Source organism: Trematomus bernacchii, unplaced genomic scaffold, assembly GCF_902827165.1.
Source record: "Trematomus bernacchii unplaced genomic scaffold, fTreBer1.1, whole genome shotgun sequence".
Classification (NCBI taxonomy): domain Eukaryota; kingdom Metazoa; phylum Chordata; class Actinopteri; order Perciformes; family Nototheniidae; genus Trematomus; species Trematomus bernacchii.
In genome coordinates this window covers 5587536-5610615 of record NW_022987342.1, presented here as the reverse complement: position 1 = coordinate 5610615, position 23080 = coordinate 5587536, and the positions used below count along the sequence as shown (strand labels likewise).

The following is a 23080-nucleotide window of genomic DNA, read 5'->3' as shown; positions in this document are numbered from 1 at the left end:
TTGCTTCAGACTCCTCTCCCACTATGCCATGATGGGGTCACCTAGGGGTTAGGAGTAACATCCTCTCAAATTGCATCATTTTGCTGAGCATGCTCACAGGCTATGTGATATTTCACAGGTCAGTGCCTATAATAAGGGCCCGGCTCGCTCGGAGAGACCCACCTGATGTCTCTGACCTTTTACAATTGGACTTGGTATTTTCCTCAAAACCTTGCCACCCTGGACTCGAAAGAACTTTCAAAAGCCCTTCTATGAAAGCACTCTGGAGAGGTTTAGGTTTATACACCTACTGTTGACTCTCCCAAAGAGGGAAACATTGTGAGCATCTGCACTGCTTGCTCGTGTCTATCGTTTTTCTAACCTAGTTTAGATTTAACCACGCCCACTTCAGCAATAACGTGAAGCAATATTACATCTACGCTAGCTTGGGGAAAAAAACGATATGAAAAACATTGAAGCGGTCTGCAGCAAAAGGAATTTTCGTTATACTCTGACATTGTTGGAGAGTAACAAAGTACATTTACTCAAATACTGTACTCATGTACAAAACGTTACAAAACAAAAAACTAGCTATAAAGCTCCATGGTGAATTCAAACTTTAAAAAAAAAACTACAGCTATGCATAACTCTGATGCTCTTTCATGTTAAAAAAGCGCTATTTTCATCTGCTACGTGATACTACTCAAACGTTGTTAACCTGGGGACAACAATGTTCTCTTTATACGTCCATGATGCAGTCATGCAGAGCTATGTTAATGCAGAAGTGGGCGTGGTTAAATCTAAACTGGGTTGGAAAAAACGATAGACGCTGCCTTGACTCCCAAAGATGATGTTCCCATTCAACTATTGTCAATTACATTTAAATAGAAAACACTTTATCGCAGATTACTATAGTCTTTGACCTATTACTGATACATCTCAGTCCGCTGACGTTGGTGTAGTTAGGAGGAGGGGATTTATGTGTCAAACAATCACAGGGCTACAAATACTAGTGTTCGTGTTCCATGTGAAACTTAATGTGGCTTGTTGAATTATTGGCCGTAACTTTAATAAATGTGAAAATAATCCTAATATGATATTTTTCTCCAAATTGTTAAGCCTTAATACACTACCTGCTCAGCAACAAACAAAGAAGAGTAAATATAGTATCTACATGTGTGCATTTGTCAGTTGGCCAAAAACACGTCAGCAACTGAAATTTGATATGACTTAGTGTCTTCCGGAGATTGTTTTAACACGTACCCGTTAAAAACTGTGTGTAAAAACAACATTTGTAACACCAAATCACAAAAACAACAAATACTAAGATATTCCTGCATTGGCACTGAACATTGGAACCAAATACAATTGGGGCTTAATAATCATCTAGTATGAACATACTTACAAGTACAAGTGGTCTCATAATAGAGCTACAATAGAAACCACAACAACAACAAAAGCTTCCGACTGGACTTTACTTACATGCCGAATCGCTCATATAATATGCAGTACACATGCAGGTAGAAAAAGTGTTCATCAGAAGCCAGTCAAACAGTATTTGTCAAACAGAGCAGTTCACTGGATTATTCATGAGTTACTGTCAACCTGGAGTCAACACAAAGCATTCGTGAGCACCCTGAATTTCATATATTTCATAGTACAAAAAACAAGAAATGACAACGCTGAATTATCGGCACCCTGAAAAAAATGTTACATGCATGCAATTTTAACACACATTTCGTGTGAATTACCGCAACCTATTTGTTTCCACCTTCGTGATTTACAACAGGGTTATCCCATAAATCAGCCTCGCTGTTATTAAAGAGGTCATTTATTCTGATCCTTTCTCACAATATTTAAATACCTACCTTTTTAATTACACACTTTTGGACTCTTTCCTCATATCCTGAAGCACATGCTCATTTGCTTGCTGTCATAACAGCAAACGGTAGATTCCATCATGAGGCTTTAGTCTGGAGGCAATGTGGAAACTCATACCACAACAAATCAAGGGCATCGCTCTGGTTTGTTTTGGGTGTGCTGTAATCAACTTTAAATCTCATGTTCCGTCCAGATGTTGCCGTGATTAATGCTGATTCTTTTTCTTCCCATTTAGGAATGCTAAATTGGTGTTTTTAAGATTTATTAGATTTGTAAACCATCCTAATCGCTCTTTTTCTATTTTAATCCACAACTAATAAATGTGCCTGTAATGGATTCACAATCACAGAGACTAGTAAGTGAATATGCCTCAAAGGAAGTGCATAATGTTTCGTGTTTGTCATCAGCAGCGGATAGCCTCAGAGCTTTGACTCCGCTGCTTATTTGAAATTACACAAATATTTCCACGCAAGGCAACATTTTGACATCGGTCCCCCGCAGCATGGAGCTGGACTGTGGTGGCTGGTGGCGTGGGTGCCATAGCTAGGTACTGAGGCCAGGCATCTGATGAGATTATGGACAAGTTGCTGCCAACTCTGAGAAAGAGCTGCCAGTACTGCTGAATGTGTGAACAGCATAAGAGTTGGTGCATCACAGGAAGAAAGTTTAGTGAAGGTTGGAGGAAAGTTTATTATTCATTTCCCCACTCCGTCTACTTAACTCGGTAAAACTTCGCTCTCAGTTGTCTGAGTTATAAGTTCCACATGATTGGCTCTGGAGCTGCTTATCAGGGAGAAGAAAGGCGCCAGATAAAGGCTATGCAGAGGCGGGAAGGATAGCTCCCACTCACCTTCCAGGAGAGCACTTTTCCCCCTTTTTCTTCGGAAATGGCACATAAAGCGCATATTTACCCAAGTTCTGCTACAACATGATGCACACTGGCAAATGAGCAGGAGATCAAACGGCAGATTTTTGGAGCATGCGCACACTTCTTACACTCTTGCCTGGCTTTTTATCACATCTACTTTACCAAGCCTCAACCTGAGAAACAGCTGGTGTTCTGCTAAACACTTGCTTTTGTGAGTCACTCACACTCGACAAGGGACTTGATGCTGACAGACAAAGAATGAATGATTTAAAATAGGATTCTTCATACACAGTGTATGATGAGCATACATCCACCGGAGTTATGGCAGATTTAAATCAAAAGTTTGTTTGCAACCCTCATCCTTTTTTGACACAGTTAAAAGAAGGATTCAGAGACGTTCTTGCAGTCAGTGACTCGCATATTAAAAAGCAAAATATTATCTTTTGCCGTTTCCCTCAGCACATATATCCGTTTTAAAAAGCCAGCTGCAGTATGTTCCTTTATTTTTGGAGCAAGTTTAGATAGAGGTCAGAGGGGAATCTCTACATTTTATAGGTGGTTACTAGGGTTTACAGAGAATGGTCCGAAAAAGGGAAAATATCCAGTGAGCGGCAGTTCTCTGGGCGAAAAAGCCTTGTTGATGTCAGAGGTCAGAGGAGAATGGCCGGACTGGTTCAAGATGATAGAAAAGCAACAGTAACTCAAATAACCACAACCAAGGTATGAATAAGACCATCTCTGAACGCACAACACGTCAACCTTGAAGCAGATGGGCTACAGCAGCAGAAGACCACACAGGGTGCCACTCCTGTCAGCTAGGAAAGTTGAACTGAGCCTACAATTCGCAGGGACTCACCAAAATTGGACAATATAAGATTGGAAACATTTAGAAAAATGTGTTGCAGCAGTAAGTCTCCATTACTGCTGCGACATTCGGACGGTAGGGATCAGAATTTGCCGTAAACAACATGAAAGCATGGATCCATCCGGCCTTGTATCAACGGTTCAGCATTCTAACTAGGGTTCTTCCCTTCTTCTGTGGTCCCTGTTTATAGCACATGGACTTCTACTTGACCCCGGCATGTCAGTTATCATCACTAACAACACTCTAGAGCAGGGATGGGCAAATGGCGGCACGTAATTAATTAATCTTTACTTGTAGTACTGATACCGTCCACTAGACTCCTAGTTACATCGCGAGCCAAATACCGCAAAATAATCTGTGACGCATTTGTGTGTATTTACCTTTACAAGCTTAAAAGTTGTATTTATCATCTGAATTTGGCGAAACAAGTTTAATATTCTAAAAACCAAGACTTTGTTTATTTGAAATCAGATGAAAACAAACTGTCACGGACCCTGCCGTGTTATCTATGATTAATAAATGCTATTCATTCATAATTTCAGCGGGAGGGGGGGGCGGCGCTGAGGAACAGCAGAGTGCGGGTTGACAGGTGCCTGTGTTCATTCCCCTCATTGTGGAATAAGGGAAATGCAGAGACAGACTACAAGTGTCTTAGGTTCAAGTTAGACAACTAATGTCTGGGTTAGTGTTCATGACTTCATGTTTATGTCATCTTAATGGTTCATCTTAATGCACACACATTTTCCGTGCTTTCCAATAGTTTAAAATAGTTTTATTCCTCTGTTAAATAACCTGTCCAATACAAACATGCCACTTGTAAAAATTAAATAACATTTCTGTGAACTGATATTTGTTTAGTGAGATTATTAGAGGATGTTCCTTGCAAGATTGTAAAATGTCAATGAAGATGTCAGACTTATATTTGTTAATAATTACATACAATACATGGAATTTGTGTGTGTGTGTGTTCCAAGTGAATCTGGGGCGGCTGTGGCTAAGTGGAGAGTGCTGGACTTCGAATCAGGGGGTAGCAGGTTCGAGTCCCACTGCAGTCAGCATGTCGTTGTGTCCCTGGGCAAGACACTTCACCCCAAATTGCTCCTGTGGGGATTGTCCACAGAACTGAATGTATGTAAGTCGCTTTGGATGAAAGCGTCTAACAAATGACATGTAATGTAATGTAATCTGCGGCCCCCTGGTGGCCAGTACATCAATTATGTGGCCCCCACCACCATCCAAGTTGCCCATCCCTGTTCTAGAGACCTTGATGGAGAGGAAACTCAAACCTACGGCCCCTGTGCTCCGCTGCCACTCTGCAGAAATACACTCTGCACGAATCCAGCCATTGAATTGCTGTTTTCCAGGCCTTCTCATGCCATGAATAATGAATGGAAGTCATTTCTTATTGTTCTTCGCCTGCTAGCTTTGCAGGGTTGAAAGATCCACTGAGGGATTACCCCCCCTCTCCGCAAGGCCTGAATCTTACAAAGATTTAAATTCCATACTGAGTATAATCTGTGATACACTGCAAGGAAAAGTGGATCTTTTTTCTTTTACCTAAGAGTGTGAAGAGAAGCAGAATGAAGGGTTGCGTAAGGTCAGTAAATTATGGGCAATTTGGGTCAGGTCATGGGCTGACGATAATGTTGAAATCAATGTGGATTTATCTTTCGTAATCTGAAGAAGTCTTTCTAGACCTCATGAAAAATACATCATGTCTGTGAGGAATCTTTAAAGTTTCATAACCTATTTAAAGATTCATTCTGGAAAAAAGCATTCTGCAGCGTGGCGAGCAGGACAGGAGAAAAGCAAAGATACTTGCCTTCCCACTGTCAAGGTTGAACGAAAAACACGGGGTGTGAGTGGGATACACGACAAACGATGTCACTGAGAGCGATCTATGCATGTCAGCACTTCTGTCCCACTCTGGCTGTTCCTTTAAGGTATTTCCTCGACACTGCGTTTGTTGGGCGGGGGTGCAATGATGCGGTCAGGGTTATATTTGGTAAGGCCTGATAGCAGCATGGCATGGGATACTGTGAGGAGGTTTTTTCCTGCACATTTTTATATCAACGCCAATCCTCCAGTTTCCCCTTCTTGCTTTGCTTGCTGTTCACATGTCTACATGCACACTTCACCACATTTATTTTATGTGAATTATTTTGTTGTACACCAGCAGGATTGTCTCTGACTTTCTCGACGCTTTGAATTAGCAGCAGCATGGATTTGGGGCACGGTCTGCAGGCACATTTCCCATTTCTGTTTGTTTCACACATGGGTTGCTTTTATATTTTTCTTTCACTATCTCCCACTAACACAGACGCATACATTAACACACACACACACAGTCGGATATGCACATTAACACGTTTCTTTATCTATCGGAAGAAAGACAGACTTGTGCTCGGTCTTTTGAGGTTCCATTATTTTTGTCACGCGTCACCACTCTCACGTGTGCTTCACTGACAACTTGGAAACACCTGCAAATACACTATCTCCCCATCTTAATGTGGCAATTCTCCAAAGCCATTTTCAATTATGCTTCGGCGGATTTTGCATTAAAGGAGATTGCGCAGCAGTTCCTTTAGTTGAACACACAGAGAGATGCAAGCGTGTGTGTGTGTGTGTGTGTGTGTGTGTGTGTGTGTGTGTGTGTGTGTGTGTGTGTGTGTGTGTGTGTGTGTGTGTGTGTGTGTGTGTGTGTGTGTGTGTGTGTGTGTGTGTGTGTGTGTGTGTGTGTGTGTGTGTGTGTGTGTGTGTGTGTGTGTGTGTGTGTGTGTGTGTGTGTGTGTGTGTGTGTGTGTGTGTGTGTGTGTGTGTGTCATATCTTTGAGAAGGACTCAATGTGCTTTAGTTGGTGTGCAAGTTTTCACAAGTGTGCTGCTCAGGGTGAGTGTGTATTTCAGATAAACTCCTTGACAGCATGTACATGCTCCCCTCGCTGAGATATACTTTGCTGATGGTAGCAGTGATTAATAAAAAAGTTCTGGATGTCTGCTCCCTCTGCTAAGACATACTCCAACACAAAATATTCAGGCTTTTTTTCTCTTTGAGATCTTATGGAATGTCATCATTTTTATTCTGTGGCATGCTGCAAATATCTGAATGGGTTTTCATTGTAATAAGATTCCTTACAGTCTGTGTCTAGACCCCAAACAATTCAATGTTCTGTCTGTAGTAATGTCATATCGATTAGCAGTTAATGCTGCACTATGGGTCTGTGTCTACCTTGTGTTTTTAACAAATCATTTCTCATCATTAAATCGGCAGTTTAAATATGTGTATTTTGTTGCACAAGATACGTCTTAATCAGTAAAATAGGGACGTTTATTTCAGCCAAAGGTGTTAAGCTTGGGCAGAAATCTAAATGTTTGCCCAATAAATGTCCATAAATGCACTGGACTGTCTGTCTTGTGATGGAGGTATATACTTTATAAACGTCAATATTAGTTTAAAGGCAGGGAAACATTTTCAACTTTGAATTTCCTGCCACTAAATTAAATAATGTTGAATAAATGTTACAGGAATGCCGATTAAAGTTCTGAATTGGGTAATTGTATTGGGTACAATCCATTGTACCTTATGTTATATGTGAAAATTAGACTTAACTAATTTGAATAATTTGAGACATGCTTTAATCATTCTAAAGATAATAGCAAGAAACAAACTCCTAATACAGTTCTCATTGTCAGTGGATGTCAGTCTATTGATGTTGCTAATCTGGCAAATTAAAGCTACTAATTAAGGTACTTTACAACGTTGCTGCAAAGCCCAAATAAACATAAATATAGAACATCTCAGGTCCTTCATTTACAACATTTGACACAATTGACTGATAAACCCTTACAACAGAAAGAGATGACTTTTAACATCATGGGGGCAGAATTTACATCATCTTCTTGTATAGACAATAATTCATCAACTCATTTAAAATGAATTTACATTTAATCATCTAGTTCATAAATGTGCAGATTACACTGAACAACTGAGTGGCAAGGTTAATTATTTTGTATATAAAGTGACCTGGTAAGCTGCTTCGAAAGAAAACGCTATGCCAAAGTCTGCACTTGCCACAATAATGAACTCTAACAACATTGTTTCTGCCTGAATGTTGTATGGAGTGCCGGCTTTGGATTAAAGCATTTAATAATCCATTGATTGAATGAAGCAACAGACTAATTGCCCCATGCAACTCATCCCTCCATTCATTTTCTCAACAACTCACTGGGAGGCTGGGATTATTCTCTTCCTGCCTCTTATGAAATGGCAGGGAAATACCTAATAGCTGATGCGGGCCACCACACAGACACACACATTATAATATACAATGTGGGCAGAGCCAATGAGCATTGGTCTTTAGTTTTAACTACATGTTTGACCATCTACTGTAAGTTAAGGGCGGAAGTTAAAGCTGGTTATTTCCGACATAACTGTTACTGTTGCTATTATCAACAATGTGTCCTTGTGAAACAGGAGCCAACTACGAGTTGAATAACGCTGAATATATAAAAAGGGAAGGAAAAACCCAACAAAATGACATAGCACGTTGTCTTACCTTAATAAACCACCAGTACCAGTGCAGTGTCCTTTCTGCAGTGTGGCAGAATAAAGGGGTGCAGGGTGGCATCTGACAGCACTTTGTAACTGTATCCATTTCCAGATTCTAATGTATTTAGGTTGGGTTGGTTGGAAATACATATTTAAAAAAAAAAAAAAGTTTAAAGGTCCCATGTCATGGCCATTTCTACTGATCATAATTCCATTGTAGAGGTATACTAAAATAGATTTATATTGTGCAATTTTCCAAACTCACATTGGTTTCTCATACAGCATCTCTGTATAGTATGTGTATTCACTCTCTGTCCTACACGCCTTGTTGGAGCTCCTGCCCCCCCCCTCCCTGTGAGCCCAGTGTGCTCTGATTGGTCAGCTTGCCCACTCTGTTCTGATGAGTCCACCACCGTTACAGCGGAACATCAGTGATTATGTGTTACAATGGCGTTTGTTAGCAACCAGAAAATGACACCAGTAATGACAAACAGATGAGAATGCTGCGTGGGTTCTGGGTGCCGTGTTCGCGGGACGTTGCGGGGCTCGCTGCTGGAGCGGACAGTGTGAGCTGGCTTGCTGGTGTGGTTTCCTGGTTGCTGTGTGAGATCTGCGGGACGGCGGGACACGGCAAGGCCCGGCCCGAGCTCGGCCAGAGCACACACAAACACCTGCAGCCTGGCTGTGGGTCTGTGTGTGTGCTCGGACCGGGCCCGGGCTGGGCCGAGCCGTGTCCCGCTGTCTCAGGCTGAGTCCAGGCTGAGAAAATAAGGCTGGCTGAGTGTGTGTGTGTGAGGAGCTCCGCGGATTTGGACCAATTGGTCCATTTGGATCATCGTTACGTCACTTGGTTCCCGGAAGAAAAAATTGAAAAAGAGAAATCTCCAACGAGGCGTTCTGGGGCAGCATAGACAGGTCTTTTCTGTGTTAGAGTTTTACTCGCTACAGGGTGTACTTTGAGGGTTTGTGACTTTGCAGACCGTTTACATGCAGAAAAACCTTCATAACACACAAGGGGACGGGTAATAACCAGAAAAGCATGACATGGGACCTTTAAGTCACTCAGCATCCACAATAGTAATAGTAATACCGTGTTAAAGGGGTGTAGGGCTTTCACTACATTACATTACATGTTACTTGTTAGACGCTTTTATCCAAAGCAACTTACATACTAAATACTGTGGGCAATCCCCACAGGAGCAATTTGGGGTGAAGTGTCTTGCCCAGGGACACAACGACATGCTGACTGCAGTGAGGTTTATATTTGTTCACTACTCTGTGACATTCCTTAACCCTGTCCTGACTAATTTGTCTTTTTGCTACAAAGGAAAACAGTTCCTCACTGAGGGGCTGCCCTTCAGCTGAAAAAGTCTTCAGCTTGTTAGTCTTGTTTGCAACTGTGTCACTGACATGAAGCATGGTTTGTACACCCAACAGTTATTTTCAGATGCCTGTTCTGTCTGAAACAGACAAAAGAGATGATGAATAAAGGATTCGATAAGATAATTAATGCAGTGGAGCTTTTTGAATTAATATGGTTTAAAAACTTGGAGCCAAATAAAAAATGGACAGAATATTGGAAGCCTTCCCTGTTTGTAGCTAATCTGACATCTATTCTAGGGACCGGAGATTACGTTTAGGCTTTGAATCAACCCATAATCTTTCCAAAACAATAAAGTGTCCAGACCCTAACAGTACTTTGACTACAATTTATTTTCCATAATCCCAATATTATCTTAACATTAACCACTTACCAAGAAAGATTAAGCAGCTGTAGTCCGTAGGCGCCACCGAGCTTCTATTTCCAGAGCACACCCATGGGGAGCGAGGAAGCGTCCACTACATGTCATGTGACAAGGAACAAGCATTAATAGTTGCACTGGAACATATTGTACCCGTATGCAGAAAACAGAGCAGGCTGTTACGGTTATGGTTAACTAATTAACCCTAGCCCCCTATTTGACCTGACCTTGCAATACTGACTTTTCCTGTTTCTTAGTCGTGTAAAAATACATAAAAATTGATTGTATAGGTTACGAATTACAGCGCATTACCTGATGTAGCTATAGCTTCAAACTATTGCATTGGATGTAGTAGGAGTACATAAGAGCAGATTGAGTACAATTCTGAGCTTCACTTTTGCTAGTGAAATGAAGATTAATAAGAAGCCTTTCAGCATGCCCAATTCTAGTCCCTCACACTTTCCCCTCAAACTCTTAGGAGTTTCATACTGGCGAAAGCTCTGTTTAGTTCTTTTTCTGGTCACTCAAAATTCCCAGGATTCTATCCAGAGAGCAAGGCTTGTGTCGAGGACCTGTAGCTGGAGCAGAATTGGCTTTGTCATACCCCTAGAGTGTGTTCATGGAACAAAAGACGGCAGCATTTCCGACAATTGCAGTGGAAATGTCTGTTCAGGCGTTTCTACCTCCGACCTCTCAGCACTGCATAGAATGCTTCGGTTCACCAGCGTTGCAAATGTTTTTCAAGCGCATCAATCAGAGAGTGCTCAGAGTCTTCAGGCTTGATTTTGCCACAGGGTTCTCTTCTAAGAAACATTTTCTCCCTCACTCTCTGAGCCTCTTGTGTCTCAGTGTCTTTCTGGGGACAGACAATTGAGTTGTTGCTGCTTCGGTTTTACTCCAAAGATCACCTGATGATGCTCTCTACTTAGGACCCTTGTTAGATATTGATATGGCGTTTTCTTGTTGTGTCTCTTTGCTTTTTGTGGGCGTTAGCAGAATTTACAAACAGTTTTTGATCGGAACCAAGCCAAACTTAGTTTTACAGTGAGTCTGTAGAAATCTTTTGTTTTCCTTGATACAACGTTGCAACGTAAATCAGTTCTCTTTCATTCCTGCATGCTTCAGGGTGATGTGCTTTATTTGAGCTTGAGAGCTAAGATAATTTAGTCAGGCTTGTTTCTCTCTCTCCCTCGCTCCCCATAGCATGGTCAACAGTGTTTTACACCAACGCTGAATTTTGTTTTACTGGCAGACATCTGGCAAAACCTAACAAACATTCCCTAATGCAATTTCTGCCTGTCTTTTCTCTAATCATTTGATGTTCACACAATGCAATGGACTGCACTGTATCTCTCTCTCTCTCTCTCTCTCTCTTGCTCCAAGCAAAAACATTGAGGACTTTACTTCACCAATTAACAACAAATGGAAAAATCCACTTTATGACTGTTGAAACAGGGCACATGTACTGGCTGTTTAATTTTTAGACATTTAGAAATCTTGAAATCTCAAATTTACTTTAAAACAACTAAAACAACAGATTAAACAAAGTAGGTTGTTAAAGGTCCACTTGGCACGTCCAAAACTCAATCATTTATGCTGGTTAATATTGATTATTATTTAGTTGAGTACATGTGTTCTTCCAAACTAGTGGGAACGACATCCAAAATAAATGGAAATTATAACAGGATTCTGGCTTAAAAAAAGTAATGATTCTGAGTAAAAGTCAGGATTCTTAAAAAAACAATACTGACTTTTTCTCAGAATTCAGACTTTTTTCTCAGAACAAAAAAGAAAAATCACGTGTGGCCCTACATTAATTCTCCTCCGTACATCAGATATCATTTCAGTAGACTCAATATACTCTGATATGTCAACAAAATGAAACAAACATTAAGAACCGGCTTTACGCAATGTTTATTTGGAACATTATGCAAATCAGCTTGTTTCATATTTAAAACATACCATTTAAAAGTTGTAATGCTGAAATGAAATGTGTTAATGTGGGTAACAAACTAGGGAAAGTTCATGATGGTATATATTAGCTAAAATGTTTTGTTGGCTGTATGCTAAATCTGTTTCATGGTCACAGATTAACTGAGACAATTTTCCACTCAAGAGCGTCTGATTCAACACCCTGATTCAAATCTGCGTTAATCTGTTTTACTGATAGTCACGAAAATATTTCCTGTTGATATCTTTCACCACAAGCCAGAAACCGTTAATTCCACAGGGAAGCTCACAAACTGCTCGTCTAAACAGAAATGGAAACAGGTTGCTTGTTGCGAGAAGCATACTGGTCTCGTTGAAAATATGCAAAACACTCAAGGCAGTGACAGTGTTTTTATAGAAGTGGTGTCAGAACAGCGAGGCTCACATAAATGCTGTTATCACAAGAGAGTTTTGGGATGAGTCCCTTCGTAGATTCATGAATATTTAGACATATTGGTTTACAGAAAATGATGGTTACGCAATATAACCATAGTTCTATGAATATGGCATTGGTTGGAGGGCTTGAGCCAGAGAATCTAAGTGTTTCTGCACCTTTAAAAGCCAATCAGAACAACCCTATTCAACTACTAAGAATGCTGGCCACATATGCTGAATGTGTTCTGGTTGTTTCACAAAGGTTAACATCAAGTACAAACATAGCAAAAACTGCCGGGATTCTTGATATACAGTTACACAAATAGGAAAATGTCCTCATCAACCCTTCAGCTAGTGATTGTCCATTTGCAATAATGCTTTGTTCTACATAGCCTGTGAACAGAACATACAGGTATATGTAGCTTATGGACAGTGGACCTTCATGTTATGGTTTCTATGTTATATTTAACATTTTGCAAGAACAATTAAGGAACATTAGAAATACAATAATGTTTTTAACATTACACCAGTGCTTTCCAGACTTGGGTGCTCCTTGTCACATTTGATTTTCCACGAAATGGTGATTTTCACTATAAACCGCTCAACTTTCAATTAAATAAAACATACAAGCGTTATATTAATAATAATACTGTATTCTTATGATTAATAAAATAATGAAGTTATCGAAAAAAATCAGATTAAGGTAATTTGGCAACTAAAACCCTTAGCTAAGGTGAGGAAAATATTATATGTATTGTTAGTAGACAAATGCTTACCCTTATATGCTTTTTGGGGTTTCCCATTTCCTGTAGAATATTTATAAAGGTTTTTATGCATGTAAATGGTCTGCAGAGACTAAAGTTCCCTCCAGAGGGAGTTTCTCTCCCACACACTCCCCCCCTGCCTGAAACATCTCCATTGGACTCCTTTGTTTTCTTCTGTAACATAGTGACATCACTATGTAAGAATTATGCTTCTATTGGCTAGTCCTCCAACACATTGTACGTGGTATGCTAAATAGCGGTACATTTCTGGCACATCTCTAAGTGGTTGACCAATGAAAACCGAGCCAGCCAGCTAACCAATCAGAGGAGACTGGGCTCCGGTTTCAGACAGAGGGTGAAAAGAGGTGCTGCGGCACAGGCAGTATGAGAAAAGTACAGCACGTTTTGAACACTAAAGCACGTAAACATGTCACAGTGTCACAAAATACAAATATGAACCTGAACATTTGCATAATGTGTCCTCTTTAATTACAGTTCTGTGACGGGACACTAAAGACAGCCTGTAGTAATAAAGTCTGACACATTTCACGCCCAATCCATCATTCCCACTTCTATTCACAGAGGACAAACTCCTTCCTGTATTGGTAATGAACTTTGGCAACGATGTAAATCAAGAGGTGCGGAATTGTCTAACTTTGACTGTGTCTAGAACTAGGGCTACAATAAGGAACCATATTATTATTTCACTATAGCTTCAGCATCAAATATAGCTATAAGGCTGAGCGAGTCAAGCCCTAAGGCAATAATGACATATAGGCAGAAACCAGCCTGTCTGACTGGTCACTGTACATTATATCAGCCAGAAGAAATGCTATTTCCTGCCTATTCTGGTTGCTATGCAGAAGGATGTGTTGAATCAGATAACACAATGCCAGTGTCAATCTAATGGTGTTCAAGGCTTTCACACCCTTTGGACTTTGTGTATATGCACAGAGGAATAGAGATGCCAGGCAATATCAATTTTTCACATCCTTATATGATTGGTCCTCAATCCTTTAACACATTTAGTAAAATGCAAAAATCTACTATTAACCACATTTGGAATAAGTGAGGAAAAAACGAAGCAATACACTACCATCTGATGTTTGAGTTCATATTCTCGCATTTTTCAAAACAATAGAAGTATTAAGCCTTTTTAGTGAAACAAGACCCCACAGTAATTGATGTACATATATATGAGCATAGATAATCCTCTCTATCACTGAGAACATGTTTAAAAGTATGGCTCCGATCAAATCGGGCTTGTCAGTTCTTGAAGACTTTAACTCGATTAAAGGGCCAAGGGCAGGCCACTTTCGGATGTGGATGCTGAGCCTTTAACAAAGGGGTTCAGTTTTTACTGAATTTAATTGTGCAAAACTTAATTGTATTTGTTAGACATTATAGTCAATGTTTGACAGCAACTGACCTATAATCGTTGTTTATTTAATTGTACTAAAATAATAATAAATATGGACTTCACAGATTCAAGGTCCCCGTAGAGAATTGAACATCTATCATCTTATTCTATGACATTAGTCTGTATAGTTTATAACGTTTCTAGATCTTGAAAGATATTATTTTAAGAGGCCGCAATGAGTCTTTGATTAAACGACAAAATAAAATTCAATATTTTTCACCAGAAGATGTTGTGTGTATCATTTAAGATGAACAGGCATGTTGAATACATCTTTCTCTTCTCAAAACCTATACATATGATGTACGCATGCGATCTTTGCATCTATTTTTAACTAACTTCAATTATTCTGTTACAGCTTCTTGGCACTACCACAGAGGGTTTAAACCAATGTTCTCCAACCTTTTGAGCTACTTTAAAAAAAAGTGGCCAAGATCTACTCATAGCAATGAGTTCAGTGCATGACTCAAGAGCAGAAAAACATTAACATTAACAATAACATAATCATGAACACAACTGGACTTTCTCATGAAGGAAAAAAAAGGAGAAATAATCAGTCCCCATGGAGTTCTGATTTAACATCAAGAACTATAAACTGTTTTACAGATAAGTATGCAAAGTTCACATTTGTATTAATGAAAGCTCTGGCCTGTGCTTTTCTCAACTTGCATGAAGAAAACTATGTCTTTATACATTCAGTCTGTCACTGCATTGGTGTCTTTTTTCCTGACTCAGCCAATGTGGCACCTGGCACTGCATAGCATCCATCTGTGACAGTTGCAGATTGATCAAAGTGTTTCTTATAAACTGTAGTGGCAGGGAAAAAGGTTAAGGCATGTGGTTTATGTTGAAATGAAAAGAAAACTGATACATGTGTATTATCCTCGCAACTACAGTTGTTAAATGTCCACTTTTATGTATGGTTTGGGGGTGTGGGTCATTAAGCCTCATTTACATATTCACCTGTCGCAGCACGCACGGAGCCTTTATAGTGGGTGCGTCACCGGGATGTCAGGGGTTGGTTCTCACGGGAGGAGGAAGCGTGTGTGAGGCGAATGCGGGTATGCAGCGGGATATTTAGGTTTTCCTCAGTATGTATACATATCTTAAAATGCTACGGGGAAGTAAAGGAAAGTAACTGCATTGTGGATATTGCATCGACCGACCTGGAAGCACGTCTCCTTGGAGAGGACGCGCACAGATCGAGAGAGATTCTCTCAAACAGGGTGAGATCGCGCCTTTGGGCCACGCCGATCATCCTATTTTTTCTTTCTGTGGATTATAGCCTCAATAGGCCTACAAACATTTCCAGTTTTTTTTCTGCCGACGGGCGCAGGAGTAACAGCTTTTTTTTGTCAATGAACTATGGCCTGGGTTAGGCAGTAAAGACAATCTCGGTTTATCACCGAGCGGACTGTTTGTTGAGTTTTGTTTGTTTTGTTTGGCTCAAAAGCGGTGAATACACGTGAATAACGTATAAAACCTGTCTTTGTTTATTTTGTGAATGTGTGCATATACTGTAGTAAATACATTTCCGTGGGGACTATTTGTGGAAAGAGCAGATTATCCGTTTATCAGTTCTGTTTACCTTTAATATATTATTTCATATCAAGAACCCCTTGTGCGTTTATTTAACACAGCTATTCATAATAGCTGATCGTTACACACCAGAGCCCTACTGGGGCTAACCTGACATATTCACTCTGATTTTGTCATTGAGATGTTCATCAGTAAGTCTTGTCCTGAATTTAGATGTTATAAAGATCATATCTGAGTATGCTGATTCACTGCAATATGTTGACCCCAATAGGCAGGACAGTTTCATTGCAGCAGTTTCAATGTTTTTGAATTTTCTCTGGGTCAGGCTTCCAGAAATCTTTGTCCATCTGATGTGCTTTTAGCCGAATGTCATTCTGGAGCTTGATTATCTCCAGGTCCAGCTCCAAAGCACTGAGATGGAAAAGGCTGGCCAGTTGCTCAGACCTGTCAGTAACATCCACAAATTTGAAAGTGTTAACAAGGAAACTTGCGCAGGGGTCAAGCTGCTCAATGTCAAGAAATCTGTCCTCAAATTCCTGCCCAAGTTTAGTTAAGCAGTCACAGCACTTTGATAAACCAAGAAAGCCAGCAGCAGCTTTATTCTCCTGCAGTACTTTTTGAACATAGGGGAAATTATGCAATTTCTTTACCATTACTTGCTGGAGCTATAGACACAGACTTGCAGACCTTTACAGCACTAATCATGTCACATATTGTTTTACAATTGCCCTGTAGCTGGAAGTTAAGCTGGTTTAATTTTCCAGTCAGATCGGTAAAAAAGGCCCAGGTCAAGTACCCAACCAGCATCAGATAAGATGGAGGTGTCCTCCCCTCTCTCTTCCATGAAGAGCTTTACCTCATTCAGCAAGGAGAGGGAGCGCTGTAGGATTCTCCCTCTACTCAACCAGCTCACCTCAGCATGGAGAACGAGATCTCCATTTTCAGCTGAAAATGTTTGAAGCTCCTAGGTTGTTTTGCCTTCGCTCAAATAGAGTTTATTATTTTTGTCACAGGTTTCAGGACATGATTGAAGTCCATAACTTTGGAGCAAAGTGCTTGTTGGTGGATAATGCAATGGTAACTCAGGAAACATGGGAAGTATGGATCTGACTTACAATTCGGGATAAAACCGGAGTGTCGACTTCTCATAGCCGGGGCTCTATCAGTTGTTATGGATACGTTTGAGGAATATTGTTGCTTAGGTGTTAGTCTTCGACCTAGATGATCATTATTTACTCTCAGTTTCTCTTTCCTTATTGCTCAGGCATGTAGCCTTGAAGAGTTTATGTTATCTCTCTTGTATAGAGGCAGCTCTGTATCTTTACAGTATATTGCCAGTTTATAAGATAGTTTAGTCCAGCATATCAGATGTGCAAGTCCCTCTGGCAGAGAACCTTAAGTTATGGACAAACAGTTCTATTTCCCTGCTTGTTTAGTCGATTTAGTTAATATGAAGAATGTTGAATATTCTCTCGGAACCAGCTAAATACATGGGACTGGGTGAGAAATCTTCAGAATTGTTTTGGGCAACCGCTGTGTCATCTTGTGTCTGCAGCAGATGTCTTTGTCAATTCTCCGGCAGTAACTTGGAATAGACCTTCAGCTTTTTGCCATCAAGTTCCAGCTTTCCCATATTTCATTGTGTTTCGACTCAATTGCTCCAGAACTTTTCCATTACAGATAGCTTCTCCATTTGCACTCGTTTATATCTGGAATACATTTTTAATACAATTAGAAACGTCCACACTGTTGAAGCGGTGTAAGATATTCCTCTTTCTCCATGAAGTCCCCCATAACCATCCGGATGGACACAGCCAGCTGAGCTGATGTGTCGCTCCCATCCACCGACTCGTCGCACTGTATGGAGAACCACTTGCATCTGATTGTTCCTTACCAAATACTGAGCCACTAGGAACGATGCTTCTGTAGCTAGGCTAGCTTTCTTGGCAGGCTTCGTGAACAATAACTGCTGCCTTTGTAGCCTAGCTTTCAATTGTTTGACCTTCTCGAACCACAGGCAACTACCGGAGAGAAACTCCTTGGAAAAGCTTTCGTGAAGTTTTGTGAATTGCCGCTCCACATTTCAATCGCACGCACTTGTCTTGGATTTTTCTTTAATGGAACTTCTTCAGTTAACATGACTGTAACTTACATCTCTTTCTCTCTATCTTACTCTCAGAACATACTACGTAAATAAACATCTCTCAACATGTCAACTGCACAACTGCAAGCGCCCTCTGGCATGCTAATCAGAAAACATTCACGAGCTACTGGCGATCAACGTGTTGGAGACCCTGAAATTAGGTGTTTAGTAAATACTAGCTTGAAAGATTTTCAAACTCTTGCCTTTTAGACACAGTAAAGTGAAACCACTGGCTCATCCTGCAGCATTGACACTGCCAATGGAAACCTTTCATTTGTAATTATGCCATCTCCTCTTTAAAATCAGCTCCTTGGCATGGTAGAAGTCGGGGCGGTTAATATGTATCTTGCTCCAAGTCCGAGAGCTGACATCTCCCTGCTGTCTGTCTCCATATCCATTAAAGAATCTAACCATATGCGTTTTCGGTGACTAGATGATGAAGGCACGTCTGGCACTCGTACTTATCCATGTCATGCCAAAAATAACATATGCTTCTCGGCTATTTAGGAAGTCTCTTCTCAGGCAGTGTAACACAGATTCCAAGAGGTATAGTTCACCGCCCCTGCTCGAATTCGGGATCATTCACACTGCAGCACCCCCCCCACACACACACACATACCTCCCCACAAAATGCTTGAAAATATTGCTGTCTGCCCGACTCATTATTGTGCTTTGTAATCATAGCAACTACTGTGTCTCAGAGGCATTCGGGAATGAGATAAATGTATTTTTCTGAAACCCCATTCACGTGGAAGAGCATAAGAAGCAGGCTCTGACTAAAAAAGGAACTGACGCTCAAATAGGTATCATCTTCACTCTCCTTGTGACTGCAAAATGGGAGTTATGCCACCGTTGTGGCTGGGTGCTTCTATCCCCTCAGAGGGAAATATTTGTAAAATCCTAGGCACATGAATACAGCTTTGACAGAGAAAAGGGGAAGGCGAATAGAGCCCTGTACATGCTGTAATATTCTACTTGAAGGTGGATTTGGTGGTTACTAGTGATTATGGATTCATGTGGAGTTTCTAGGGACTAGGCTGGCTAACATATGGAAGCCTGTTTGTGCCACAGGAAAAAAAATAAAGAAATCCTGTAAGTCAATATATTGACTAACTATCTCAATATATTGACTTAGCTATCTCAATATATTGACTAACTATCTCAATATATTGACTTAGCTATCTCAATATATTGAGTTATATATTTCTTTTTTTATTGAAACAATTATGTCAAATACAGAATAAGGCACATAGACATCAATGTTCATCATATAAGCGGTACAGCTTCATATTAAGGTACACACATTCACCATCAACTAGTTGTTAATTAACATGCATATTAGCAGTATATTGGCTCTTTATTAGTCATTATAAAACACTTATTAATGCCTTATTCTACATGACCATATTCTACAAGTAGTATGTCATTAGTTGAGAGTTTTTCCTCAATAACCCTCTAATTAGTGCTTATTTATTGCAAGTAAGGACGTTGTTGTACATGAGCTTTGGTCTTAATATTGTCATGGCCTTGCTCTTGGCCATAACAAAAAGCGTGGGAAGGACAAGAACATATATGAAAAATATATTTATTAACAAAAGTTTAACGTAAACCAAAAAACTAACACAAAGGAAAAGCAAAAAGGCTAAGCGACGTGGCTGCTCCGCGGTCAGGTCCTCTGCGGGGACGAGAGATCGAGACTCTGGCCCAGGCCTCTTAAACCTCCGCCAGCCGTCAGGTGTCCTCAATCAGGGCGTCACAAGCAGAGGAGGAACATTAAAGGGCCATGCACACCACAGGAGACCTTAAAGCAGGGGTCGTCACAATATGCTCTCCTCAATATGTCTAAATAACTCAAAATTAGGTATTTCTATCTAAGAATATGTTCCCTATTTTAAAGTGAAGTCTTGTTCATAACCAATAAGCTAGTAGTTTGACTCTAATTGACCTGAACAGGTTCCCTATTCTAAAGTTGCCTCCTCTTCACACTTTGTAAATACATTATAGCACACAACTACTGAAATTAACCTCAACAGTACATGAACAAAGTAGGCACACGTTGAAATATCTGTTTTATTAATGAACCACTAAAGAGAGGTTCAGACACATACATGTACCAAAACATGTCAAGTTTCTCCAAGGCTGAGAACACATATGCAGCCTGTACTTTTTAATAAATCTGATTTTTAACAGAGTTTATGTATTTGTGATCATACTGTGTGACCTGCTTGTATGTACTTACACAATAGGTGTACTGTTCTCTCTATGTGTTGTACTGTCTCAGTGTGAACATAGATTAAACAGCCAGCCAAACTCTTTTGAGAGCCAGGGAATGAGCAGCCTGCTCCTTTATTGACTTATTTGCAGTCCACTGACATTCAAACGGAGTGAAACTATAAAAAAAGAAGTTACAAGGCACTGAATGATCTCATACATGCAAGTGTAACATGCACAGATTACTTGTAGAATATGGTCATGTAGAATAAGGCATTAATAAGTGTTTTATAATGACTAATAAAGAGCCAATATACTGCTAATATGCATGTTAATGAACAACTAGTTGATGGTGAATGTGTGTACCTTAATATGAAGCTGTACCGCTTATATGATGAACATTGATGTCTATGTGCCTTATTCTGTATTTGACATAATTGTTTCAATAAAAAAATAAATATATAACTCAATATATTGAGATAGCTAAGTCAATATATTGAGATAGCTAAGTCAATATATTGAGATAGTAAGTCAATATATTGAAATAGCTAAGTTAATATATTGACTTACAGGATTTTTATTTTTTTTTCCTGTGGCGCAAATAGGCTTACATACTAACAGGCTCATTCCCACTGTTCAATTATTAAAGCCCATGGGTTCAGGAACATCCACATGTTTTTGCACTCGTCATATTTTATTTCATAGCAGTCATCGGGAGAGAATTAATTATTAACAGTGCCGAGTCCCCGGACATTTTCCAATGGCTCGTTTTCGTTGGCAGCTCCAGATGATTGGTTAACTTTCTTTTGTTGTATTGCCAGAGGTTTTACTCTCACACACAGTAACTGTATATGTACAGTACAGCATAAGCCTGCATATGACTGTTCTTTCACCCTGTGGTTACATATTGCATTGTTTTCATCAGTGCAAAATCATTTGACCCAAATCGAGCAATGTCCCAGTAATATTTAGTCTGTTTGTCTACATTGTAGGACATTGTAGGACATTTTCAGCAAACTTTACTTTTCTCACGTTTATCTAAATTTGCCTTTATCTCCCCTGCTCAGATCTACTGACTACGGCTCAACATACGACAGAATGAACGACAAAGTGGGAACCAAGACTGTCCTGAGTTACCTGTACGTCTGTCCAACAAACAAGAGAAAGGTGAGATGTTGCATGTTTATTCGTTTTTTGTGTCTATTGTCCAACATATGTGACCTGCTCCATCGAAATCAGTCGCATTGACCCAACACATTTTGAATTGTATACACTGTTGGAAAGAGGAGATTCCTAGCTTTCTAATGATATCAGGATTGTTTTTGTAGTCCAAATATTAAGCAAAATATGTCACATTATATAATGACTGTCACCGAGTCATCATTTTGAGAAAAAGGCCTTCAAAGTTTCCTCTTCTCTGGAATCCATCGATCTGATTGATTATTAGCGGAGCAAATGATCAAAATACTACGGAGGGAAGATATTTTCGTTTGGATTACTGGTCTGGGGGAAGCTCGCGAGTGTGTGTGTGTATACGTGTGTGTGTGTTTGTGTAATTTTGCGTTTCTGTGTATTGTTTGTTTCCCGGGGAAAACACTCACGAGAAACACCGGATGTTGTTATGCCTGCTGTGACGTCAAGTTACTCCGTTCTCCGCTTGTAAATATGCCGTTACAAGCTTCAAAGTTGTATTTATCATCTGAATTTGCCGAAACAAGTTTAATATTCTGAAAGCCAAGACTTTGTTTGATTGAAATCAGATGAAAACAAACTGTAACGGACCCTGCCGTGTTATCTATGATTACTATACGCCTTACATTCATAATGTCAGCCGGAGGGAGGGGAAGCAGCGCTGCGGAACAGCAGAGTGGCGAGGGAGAGCTGTCATCTTCCCTTTACAAGTTTCAAACATTTATTTATCGTGTGATTTTGGAAATAAAAGTTTCATAATTTCTGAAAGCCAATACTTTGTTTATTTAAAATCAAACAAAACACCCAAACCCCGAAAAACTATTTTTTTACGCAAATCCACGTTTATTTTGAAATGAGCCGTTGCGACTTCCGACTGATTTTGATAGAGCGGGTCACATATGTTTAAAATTAGAGATGCACCAAATACCGATCAGATACAAGTGTTTAAAGAGGCCCTATTATGCTTTAGTTTTTTTGGGAGGGTTTTCCATTTCCTGTAGTGTATATATATATTTTTGTGCATGTAAATGGTCTGCAAAGGCTAACATCCCTGTGTTCCCTCCAAAGGGAGTTTCTCTTCCACACTTTCCCCCCCTGAAATGCCTCCGTTGGACTCCTTTGTTTACTACCCAAACACAGTGACATCACTTTGTAACACTCATGCTTCTATTGGATAGCGCTCCAACACATTGAACATGATTTAGGTTGGACATGACTCTGTTGTTCTAATTATTAAGTAAGTTCTGTGGAAATTGACTTCATGCTGAGACTCCCTTGTGAGCTATAACATAAAAAGAGCATATAATTCAACAATTTCTCAAACGGTCTTCACCCGGGCTTCCCTTATCTGGCTGTGACAGCAAACCAACTTTTATTTGAGAATCAGTGGCGAGCCGTGACTTTTATACCTAGGCCCTCTGACCCCCACCCCTTCCCTCGAAAAAAAAAAAAAAAATAGTTATTACGCCACAGCGTATACTTCAGCGGAATATCAAAACAACGGCCCGGGGTGCAAAACACATAAATGAAAGCAAACCTCTACCACACAAAACAACACCTGTAAATAA

The 23080-nt window shown here is 40.0% G+C and overlaps 1 protein-coding gene across 1 annotated transcript in view; it reads left to right on the top strand.

The window, feature by feature from the left end:
- Nucleotides 1-23080, top strand: part of sorcs3 (sortilin related VPS10 domain containing receptor 3) — a 263786-nt gene that overhangs the window by 116499 nt on the left and 124207 nt on the right. Inside the window, exon 3 of the mRNA XM_034131550.1 lies at nucleotides 21389-21488. Coding sequence (XP_033987441.1) covers nucleotides 21389-21488 — 100 coding nt within the window. The remainder of the gene's footprint in view (nucleotides 1-21388; nucleotides 21489-23080) is intronic.